This window comes from Limanda limanda, chromosome 14 (genome assembly GCF_963576545.1).
Source record: "Limanda limanda chromosome 14, fLimLim1.1, whole genome shotgun sequence".
Taxonomy (NCBI): Eukaryota; Metazoa; Chordata; class Actinopteri; order Pleuronectiformes; family Pleuronectidae; genus Limanda; species Limanda limanda.
Window position 1 is genome coordinate 11,781,146 of NC_083649.1, and position 10,876 is coordinate 11,792,021.

Here is a 10,876-nt window from a genome sequence, read left to right on the forward strand (position 1 = left end):
ATACAGTCAAAATGCTTTTCATAGAAATTAATACTTCTTGTGAATATAATCCATCCATTTCCTTTTCAATTATGCATTTTGTATATGCTCCATGTCAACAGTTTATTTTGAAAAAACGTTTTGGATGCGTTTACCATAAATGTTAGTATATGTGCGCAGTAGAATTTCTGTGTCGGCTGATTTGACCACAGAGACGCGAGTGTCGGCTGGCTTGACCGCAGTTTTTTTGCAGGTTATTTATTTATTCGTCCTCTATAGCTTTGTAACCTGGATGAATATTCTGCAGCCTTGATAATAAAATAAACGTTCTCACGTGATTTGGATAATAATATCAATATTTAATAATTATACTAGTCTCAGGTGTGTGTTGATATTATTCTTGTGTGTGCGCAGAGCATTCACAGCTCTTCCATCATTCAGAATAAAGCTGCTTTTCACTCTATGCAACCTGTTGTTGTATAAAACTGCAGCCACAGGCCGCGGCCGTGCGTCGGTCCGTGGCGGGCCTGGCTGTGGAGAGAAAGAGAGAGAGAGAGAGAGTGTGTCCGGGCTGTCTGTGGCTTGTAACTCAATGCGCAGCTCCGTGCAGCTCGATCCTGTGTAAGCACATTCCCTCCGGAGCTGAGCCGCCTGCAGGCTGCACTGCACCAGCAGCAGCAACCACAACCACAGCATAGAGACCCGCAACTTCAGCAGGAACAACAACAACAACAACAACAACAACAACACAATGCCGCACTAATGAGGGTCAAAGTTTAACTGCAAATGAAGAATCCAGACTAAAAGTGATGAGTCTCATGTTGACTTCTCAGGTTCAGTGGCAGTAATGTGCTCAGTCAAACAGAAAATGATCAAAAACAGAGAATGGAATAGTTGAAGTAAGACAAACAACTAAATAACCGTTCAAACACTGCTCCAGGCTCAGTAACAGCCTGGTTGTGCTTCACTGATGTTGGACAGTTTCATGTCTCACTGTCTCCTCTGGACGATCCCTGGTCCCTCCTGCCCGATACAGTGCAGCCTGTGAAATATGAAAAACTACCTCACACCCTCATTTCTGTGCACTAACCCGAAAGAAATGTTATAAACAAAAATGGTTTTGATTAGAGTCAGAACCCTGGTCTCAATCTTTCATTAAAGTCTATGCTTGTACCTGGAGTCAAGTGGGCGTCCACAGCCAATCCCAGCAATGGGATCCTGAGTAAAACATTTACATGATTCGTAAGATGTCATTATCAAACTCAACCCAGGCCTGATGTACAATGTAAACTTTAAGATAAATAACTAAAAAGAGAAAGAAAACCTAAATACAACAAAAATATCTAGAACTTGAAAACAAAAGTGAAAATAAAAGTTTTCATATGAGAAAACATCAACACCGATGACTAAATGTCTGTGAGAGGCTCAGTATGTCTGATTATTTCAGTTAATCGATTAATCGCTTTGGCTCTTGACTAAACCAAGTTTGAACTTCTATATAAACAAAATTGAAATCAACAAGACGGCCCGATTCATGTGTGTTGATGTCACAGATGCTTTATGACAAGGTTGTTGATTTCCCTTCTTTTAAACGGTTGTCCTCCTGATGTGTGACGTTCCACAGTGGCACCTGAAAGACTCTCTCCTCTGTTTCCATGTCTCTCAGCGGAGATCCAGAGTTGCCTGGTGAGCTCCGGGGACGTCGGCTGTGGGACCTTTCAGTGTTTCAACAACAACTCCTGTGAAATCCAAGGGCTGCACCACATCTGTCTCACCCTGCTGCACAACGCCGGGCGCTACGACTCACAGGTGGGGAGCACGGCGAGGGTCCGACCTCCTTCCACACACTCGGATACTTGAAAACACGCCTGAAACACAAGGGCAGATTCAGATAAGACATATTCACATGCATGTCCGTATTCGGTGTAATCCCCTCAGTCATTACAGTCATTTGTGGAGGAATGTTTGTTGCATAGCGAGCAGTGGATAGTTATGCATGGCACTGGTGACAGAGTAAACTGACGGCGGGAGTGAAATGAGAGAGGGAACAGCTTGTCTACTTCACTAGAATAGAAGTGTGAGAGAGTGATGCAATGTGTCTCCAGTGGGAACAGGCACAGTGGGTGATGTTCAGTGAGGACCTGTATGTGACTATGTACTATAACGTAGATCCACACAGTAACAAGCAATACTGTCCCGAGATTCAAATAGAGGTATTTGTGGTAGTTTTGTGTCACTTTACTGTTGTTTTGTGCGTAGACTGTATACACAAATGGACTCTACTTCCCCTCACCATCTAGAAATGAAGTCATATATAAAGGATTCAAACACTATGCTCTTGAACATGCATCAGTGTGATGAGAACTACCAGACATGACTGAAACCATCTTTGACAAAAATCTATTTGACGTGAACTTTGACTTTTTAGTTTGACCCATGTCCCATCTGCTTACATGGAGGAGGCGGGGCTTATGACCTATACTGCTGCCAGCCACTAGAGGGCAATCAAGATGCTTTGGCTTCACTTGCCGTCATGACGTCCATCTCTAAAATTAGTGGCCTTTAGTTTCTTGGTAGTCATTACATTAATTTGTCATTTCATCTTGAGGCCCCCTGACCCAGTGGGCCCCTGGGCCTGTTCCCTGTCCGTCCAGTGATCCATCCATGCCTGTGAAAGTATATTAAATATGCAGATAAAAAACATATTAAACAAATGTGCACTACAAGGTTATAAAACTGATATTGAAACAACAGACAGACAAGAACAAGAGCAGTTGTTGTCTTTTGAATTGAGAGAAAGTAGTTGAGAGAAGCTGATTAGTAGTAAATCAAAGACTCAATGTAACAATGGACATCAACTCTGGTTCTGGAAAGTGAAGCCAGAGCAGAAAAGCTGAACCTTTTATCTTTTGAGCAGCAGAGGGCGACTCCACTGGTTGCAAAAATAAGTCAGTGTCTGTAGTATGAAAATGACTCTTTGTCTCACTTGATTTATAACGTCAGTAAACATTTTCCTAAGGAGCTTATGGTCTCAATTTGAAGTTTCAAGTCTTCTTCAATACATAATGATGTTACTTGTGGAAAGAATGGTTCCATTTATATTGAAGTAGACGATAAAGAACCTTATGCATTAGGGCATGGATACAATGTGACTGACAGCTGCTTCTGTCCAATGGGTGCAGGTCGCACAGAAAACAAGAGACATGAACGTAGGTTTATTTTATTCTAAAATGGAATCTGATACACCACTTCAGATTGTGCTCAGAACATGCAGCTCTGCTAAATATGCTATGAGAAATGTCCAATTCATTCCTCCTCTCGCTCCTCCTCCTCCTCTTCCTCTCGCTCCTCCTCCCAGGGTAAGTCCTTTGTGAAGGATGCGTTGCGGTGCATGGCGCTGGGACTGCGGCAGCGCTTCAGCTGTGTGAGCCGGCGCTGCTCAGCGGTGAAAGAGATGGTGTTCTCACTGCAGAGAGAGTGCTACTCCAAACACCAGCTGTGTCTGGCTCTGAGGGACCACATGGACACCACGGGGAGCCTGGTCCAGTTCCACCTGATGTTTCCTCCAGGGTGAGATGGAGACACACACAAGTTAACAAATACACAGCAAACCTGAGCTGTAATTAAGGTTGCTAAACCTTTCCCTTATATGACATATTGAAATGTCTGCATAGGATGTGGATTGTGGAGTTGGCCCTCTTTCGTCTCCTCCACTGCCACTTCCCCCTCGTCCAGATTTATACTTTTACCAGTTGCTCCAATCCTCTCCCTCTTCCAGTCTGCTGTGACATGACTGTCCTTGTCCATCCCGCTGACTGTCACTCTGTTTTACTCACACATGGACTCAGGAGCATGAATATTGTTCTTGTGTGTGAATGTTTCCTCCATTATTATATCCCTCCGCCTGCAGTTACTCCATCTCCATGAAAGAACAATTTGATGGAATGCACACAGTGGGACAAAAGCATATCACAAATACTATAAAAAAGGAATGTTATTAATTACTGGGATGTTGAAAAGAATACCTGGAGTAATATCAATACCGACAAAATTAAGATGTGATGGCTAAGGGATGAAAACTTCATTGATTGTAGAGATTGCCAGGCACAGGTCGTCTAATGTTGGTGACTTTGAAACCCACGTACCCTCTGTTCTGTGAGAATAGTCTCATTGTGAACCAGGTACCTCAGTAAAGTTCATCGCTCCAACAAGGCCCAACAGTCCCCTCCAATTCCATCAAGCTGCACCAAATTGCACACACTTACAGATATCAGTTACCTAAATCTTTCATCAATTATTACCAGGGAAATCTGTGAAACTGTTAAACATATACCGGATCCTGGATCCACACCAAAGTTTAATGGCTTCTACCCTGACTCGTAACACATCCACCAAGTTTTGTGGAAATCGGGTCAGACATTTGTGTGTTATCTTGCCTACAAACAAACAGTTTTTTGAAGTTTGACACACGTTCCAAACAGCGTCTCATTCCTGTGTGTGCTCGTCCTTCCAGGCCGTACGTGGAGCTGGTGAACTTCCTGTTGAAGTGCGGTGACGAGGTCAGGTCCTGGGTCAGCCGGCGGCTGCGTGGGCAGTGCGAGCAGCACTGGGGCTCGCTGTGCAGAAGCTTCGAAGGCACCTGCTCTTTCAACCAATCGGACGCCCTGCAGAACACCACCGCTCCGCCACCCACCGTGCCTCGGCCTATCACTGCTCAGGGACCCCTGCAGCAGCCAATGAGGGCGGCCGAACCAGAAGACAGGAGGAGGGGGCTCAATGTGATCGACAACGCGACTGATTCTGTTTTCCCAGTGTCTGAGAAAACCAATGTCACTGCCTCATAGAGCATCAGGTTAACCACGCAGCTGTGCAGGCAGATGTGCAGACAGATGTGCAGACAGGGTACACACAGATACAAAGATCATGCACTTATAACTATTATATTAGCATTAGAATGAGTAAGCGTAGTGGTAGTTGTATTCAAGTATTCTGTGTAGTTTTGCTGGTGGAAGCAATGCAACAAAACTTATTTAATCTGTTGGGTATTTTGCTTTTAATATTTTTCTTGACGTTCTTGACTTTGTACACGGATGAAAACCAATGATCTACCTCACTTCAACATGACAGTAAACCACAGCAGCTGAATCCTGCAGCGACGGACACAAGTAAACACGACAGGGAGTTTGTTTCTAGCTCGAGTGCAGCTGAAAGTCAGTATTCTACCTATTTAAGTCTGTGTTTTTTATTTTTATTTATGAGCATTGTTATTTTATGCAGCGTAAACACAATCAAACTTTCTCCTGAAGACAGTCAGGGTGTCGTCTGCAGGAAGGGAAGAACTCTTCGGGTATGGCGTGTAGTAAATATGTATTTTTTTTCTTATTCTACTCAAACAATCACAAATTTCCTACAGACCCCAGGTTTCAAGCTATGTTTTGTAAGTTTTTATTTAAATGGATCTTAAAAAATTAATTTGTTAGCAGTTTTGATTGAAATTAAAGAAGCTACAATATTGTCACAGGATTGAAAGACGTGTGTTTGTTCAACTGGTTAATGTTTCTTCCCACACATTCACAGCGTGGTGTCTCTGGTGGTGATACACCGTTGGCTTTTCTGCCATCTAGTGGTAATACAGCACAACAACATAGCCCTTCATATTTTGTATATATAGAACTTTATTCAAACTTCTGTTAAGCATACAAATAGTCACTGACAAGGTTACCTCTGCAACAACAGTGTCTTTGAAACAGCAGACAAACACACACCTTTTCTCTTGAACACCCACGGGCGCACAGACTGTAATTTGACAATAAGTACACAAAACAAAGGTTAGTAAAAACTATAGCCCTGACTCCTGGTTAGTTCTGAAGACCAGATAAAGTATTAACACCTCACTTTGCCTCAAAGTGCCCTTTTCATGCCACATCTTCTTCTCAGGTTGGCAGAGGTGTGAAATTCAAATTTACAAGATACAATAACAATTCTCTTGAAGCTCTTTTCTCCACCTGTCACCACGAGGGCCTCAGAGTAGCCTGATTTTAAATTGTACAAATCGTCAAAAAGACAACACAACAGCGTTCTTACAGCAGGCTACAACAAGTTTAAGCCTTAGGTGTGTCCAACAATACCTAGGATCAAGTTTGTTGAAGCATGCCGAGGTTCACTGTGTCTGCATAAACCTCATGATGCCATGTTTTAGTCGCTGTGCTCTTAACTCTTAAGTCAATCTAACCAAACCCATCCTACCGGTTTTTTAAATCCACATGTTGCATTTAGTTTGAGCTAAAAAATTAGGATGCTGACCAATGAAAAACATTTCCCCTTGGCACAGTTTCTATTTGCATTATTCCAGTTTCAATGCTGCTTCCATCTCCCCATGGAGTCCATCTCATACGTGCCAGTTAACGCCTTGCTGAGTAAAACACCTGGAAGACATTCTTGTTGTAAGCAGGCGACAGACCGAGCCGGCCGGCTGGCTAGAGGAAGGGGAAGAGGCGCTTCTTCAGGATGTAGAGGACGGTACCGAAGAAGAGCGCCAGGGCCAGGAAGATGAGCAGCTTGTCCGTCAGCTCCCGCCGGTTGTACTTGAGGATCAGTTTCCTCCCCAGGTAGATGGTTCCTGTCATGCTTTTGAACTCCTCATTGGTTTCCTGCACCGTCCTGGAGGAGGTGGCTGTGGTGAGGAGGAGGAGGAGTAGAGGTATTAAAGGTTTAAAGAGAATAATCTGTATTAACCTTTTGTACACATGCGTTTACAGACACAATGGACAAAGTTCAGAATCGTACCCAGTGTGCCGATGGTGTCCTCGCTCTGCTTCACCTGTTCAGACATCAATCTGCTGATCGACATCAGACTGTCCGTGATGCTGCTGCTGTTTTCCACGATGTTCTCTTTAGTCGCCTTCCTAAGATAAATACATGCACAATACCAGGTGTTGCAGGTTTATTGCTTTCCAGGTTATGGAAACATTGTATTTATTGTTACATTTAAAATCATATTCTTTGCATACTGGGAGTTTGTTAAATCTATGTTTCCTGTCACCTGGAACACAGCATCCCACAGGCAGAAAAATATGAATAACCAAAAATCTCAGGAAAAGTGCTGTTACCTCTGTCTGGTGCCGGGCGTTTCTCCTCCAAGCAGCAGCTCGTCTTTCTCCAAGTGGTCTATGGCCAGTTTACAAGCCAGGTTAGATTTCCTCCAGGCTGTCTGGTTACTGGAATCCACAGACAAAACAATAACCCATTGAGGATTGCAGCTTCTGTTTTAGTGTTCTGCATCTCATCTGGTCTGTTTTTACAGATGACGTCGCACATGCTGTTTAACCCCAACAAGCCCAGGCCAATGTGTGTTATTCTGTTCCCTCTTCGCGAACATTTTAAATATATAGAAAAAGAAGACACCTTTAATGTAAATAGTTGCTCTTAAGACTCCTGTATATTCATCTAGATTGCTCGAAAAATCCAAAGAGGGAGTGAATTTTTTTTTGTTGCCAACTGACAGAAACTATGAGCTTACAGTAGCATAATAACCCATATATAAAGATTCTGCCAACAAACATTAATCAGGTAAAGTTATGTATCTGTGTCTATAGTCTGAGAAACAGCCAAACCTGATGCAACGCGCAAAGAGAAGTTACAACCAAGCAGAATTTAAACGTGTGGAAACAAACCAGTCTCAGTTCCCTAAATAATCACTGGAATAAATGCTGGTATTTAAGTGAAGTTGATAATGAACATGGTTGATGTCACACAAACTATTTTGTGTGTGTGTGTGTGTGTGTGTGTGTGTGTGTGTGTGTGTGTGTGTGTGTGTGTGTGTGTGTGTGTGTGTGTGTGTGTGAATTCACCTCTGCATTTGCCTTCTCTGACTCTCTGTCTCGGCCTGGATGGCCAGTCTTTCCGTCTCTCTGTCCTGCTCTCTGGCCATCAGCTCCAGATCCTGACAATAACAACAACAACAAAAGCAGAAATATCACCACATTGCATCAAATAAAATTGTTTGGATCTTATATAATAATTCTGCCGGACGTAAAGCAGCATGCTGCTGATTCTGACCTGTATTCTGAGCCTGAGCTGGTTGAACTTCTCTTTGACCTGAGAGTTGAGCTCCCTTAGAGTAGACTGAGGTCCAGGACAATCCCTGATGTCCTAAGAAGTACAAAGGTAAAAGTTATGAGTTGTCTTGTTCTAATTTGGTTCAAGTTTTCAAACTGTGGAAGGACACATTGAGCATCGGCCTGTTAAACAATTACATAAATGAAATGTCCAAATCAAATAAACATAAAATACTTATACTACTTGTGTACATGCAATTTTGCGTATAAATGGTAAAACGATAAGAATAATCAAATCACAAACCTTAAGTAGTATATTTGTAATATACTAAATAGAATTTGAAATGATTCCTGGTAGAGGTTTAATTATGTAATAGCCGACACTGTGCTGAACAGATCAGCTGTTTTTTCATTATTTGTCATTAGTAATAAACACAATGCTACAGTAGATAAAGTTTGTCATATATTCATACGAAATATTATAAGGGCCCGAGCACTGACATCAAAGTTCAGGTGAGGCCCTATTGAAATTGTAAGGATCATTATTATTCAGGCAAATGAATTGGCTTTTTGAGGGCTTTACCATGCTCAAATTCTTACCAAAATTTGCAGAAAGTTAGAAATTGGTGAAAATTTACGTATTCTGAAGGAATTTTCAATGGGCGTCGCAAAATGGCTCAACGGTGCCCCCCGAGACCCCTGGAACGTGTTCACATTGACCGGTCTTCACAAAAGTCAATATACAGGTGTATCATGACCAGACAAACAAAAAAGTATTTAGGTGCAATTTGAAAAACACAACAGGAAGCCTGCTATTTTGCATTTAGTGGCCATTTTGGCCATATTCCACATTTTTACTTTGATTTACTTGTACCAGGGCTTTTTATCGGATCAACTTCAAATTGGGATGAGTGTCATCACAACAAGATGGAGATAAAAACTGACTGAGGGATTGATTTTTCGTCACACGGTGTGACCGTGGCGTGGCGTCAAAGTTTGATTACACGCCATTAAAACACGATGTTCTGTAACGCGGATATACATGGACCATGAATCCTTTGATGCTGAGCCGTAAACAAACAACTCCACTCCTGCAGTGACAGTGGTCATAATTCAAAGGAATCTTTATGTCTTGCAAAGGTGACGTCTCTCTCTCTCTCAGAATTGCGACATTTCCTCAAACAGTGTAAACATTGAGGTACGGCGAAGGTTCATCCTTCGCCAAAGGAGACGATGTTTTCATAACTCCACTGTGCATTGTCCTGTCACCACCAAACTTCTGTCTCATGATCAGAGTCAAAGCCTGAACAGCTCTATGTGTCAAAATTTCCTCGGTCATTATTTTTTTTTTTTTCAGGCAAAACGCATGCAACGCTTCAAAATGCATGTGCTCGGGCCCGCCCAGTGCTGCTTTGCAGCCCTAGAAATTTTAGTTATTATTATTATTATTATTCAGGCAAATTAATTGGCTTTTTGAGGGCTTTACCATGCTCAAATTCTTACCAAAATTTGCAGAAAGTTAGAAAGTGGTGAAAATTCTGGTTTTATTTTATTTTTGAAAATACTGAACAATGCTCAACCTGAAATTTTCTTCTGACCCAAACCCACCGATATGAAGTTGAGTGTTAAAGAAAACTAGAAAAACAATTTCACTTGAGAGCTACAATGACTTTTTCATAATTTTTATTGAAATACATTTGAAATGATAAATATCTTAAAACTGTTAAATGGTTTTGATGGAATTGACAAAAATGAAACCCTCCTGATTGCCTGAGCTCTAATAGATATTTCTAGTGAGCTGAAATAGAGATATAAACAACATGATGTCGATATATGTTCTATTGGTTTTAATAGTTATCTTGTATAATTATACTACTTTGACTACTAATATTCCTCTGCTTTACCCACTTATTTCAATATCGCAAAATCAGCTATAAATTTCGGGAGAGCTTTTTAGATGTAGTTGGATAATCTCATATCTAACTGCATTTAAATAAAAATCCTTGAAGAATCGAGTCATGTCAGGACTTAAGAGAAGCAGTTTGTGATCCAACAATGAATTAATAAATGCATAATTGTTTTATTTCTACACATCAGGTTTATCTTTGATAATTTGTTTACCTATTACGTTTGTTGTGAGTTTGGTTTTCACAGCTACAAAAACATCTCACACACATGACAACGACCAGAGCCAATCAAGTTCAACACCGTATCGATTATCACGATTATGAAAAGACGAGTTTCCCTTCGTTGATGTCTCTGTGGTCGAGTTCGGTTCAGCTCGGTTCAGTTCAGTTCAATTCGCGTTAGCTTCTTGTTTTCTTGAATAAAACCGACACCAGTAGGAAGTAAACAACCCTGAGCTGACTAACAACATGTGTTCGCATGTTACCTGAACGAGAGCCTTGATCTCCAGGTCATATTTGATTATTTCTTGGCCACAGATGCGGACGTGTACATCCGCAGACGACGCCATGTTTGTTATTGTACGGCAAGCTGGACGGACAAATCAAGGCGATCCGCTAAAAGGCGAAGCACCAAAGACGGTGGTATATAGAGAAAAAATGTTTGCTTATATGCAAATTAATTAAAAATAGGAATAATCTCAAAGAAGGAGAGAGGGAAACAAAGTAAGGACCTGATAAAGTATTTAATTCATTTAAAATCATTAAAGTCATGCTGACAAATATGTTTAAAATAAAAACTGTGAGTAGTAAATTCAAAATACTTTTCTGACCATCATAAAGTGGGTTTATCTAATTTCTGCTGCTTATGGACATTTGTATATTACACTCCGTAAGTTATGTGGGCTTCAACTCTTTGTCTCTGAGTTTGGTTTT

The 10,876-nt window shown here is 41.4% G+C and overlaps 2 protein-coding genes across 2 annotated transcripts in view; one reads left to right on the top strand and one right to left on the bottom strand.

The window, feature by feature from the left end:
* The window catches only part of LOC133018956 (uncharacterized), a 14,125-nt gene extending 8,693 nt beyond the window's left edge, over nucleotides 1-5,432 (top strand). The window contains exons 5-7 of the mRNA XM_061085297.1: nucleotides 1,646-1,788; nucleotides 3,338-3,549; nucleotides 4,493-5,432. Coding sequence (XP_060941280.1) covers nucleotides 1,646-1,788; nucleotides 3,338-3,549; nucleotides 4,493-4,823 — 686 coding nt within the window. The 3' untranslated portion in view covers nucleotides 4,824-5,432. The remainder of the gene's footprint in view (nucleotides 1-1,645; nucleotides 1,789-3,337; nucleotides 3,550-4,492) is intronic.
* A 202-nt stretch (nucleotides 5,433-5,634) lies between these two features.
* Nucleotides 5,635-10,512, bottom strand: bnip1b (BCL2 interacting protein 1b). The gene is made up of 6 exons (XM_061085728.1): nucleotides 10,429-10,512; nucleotides 8,038-8,130; nucleotides 7,830-7,921; nucleotides 7,089-7,196; nucleotides 6,766-6,884; nucleotides 5,635-6,652 (listed from the first exon to the last, which is right to left on the bottom strand). Exons 1-6 carry the CDS (start codon nucleotides 10,510-10,512, stop codon nucleotides 6,456-6,458), a joined length of 693 nt encoding a protein of 230 aa, XP_060941711.1. The 3' UTR covers nucleotides 5,635-6,455.
* Between the last annotated feature and the right edge of the window lie 364 nt (nucleotides 10,513-10,876).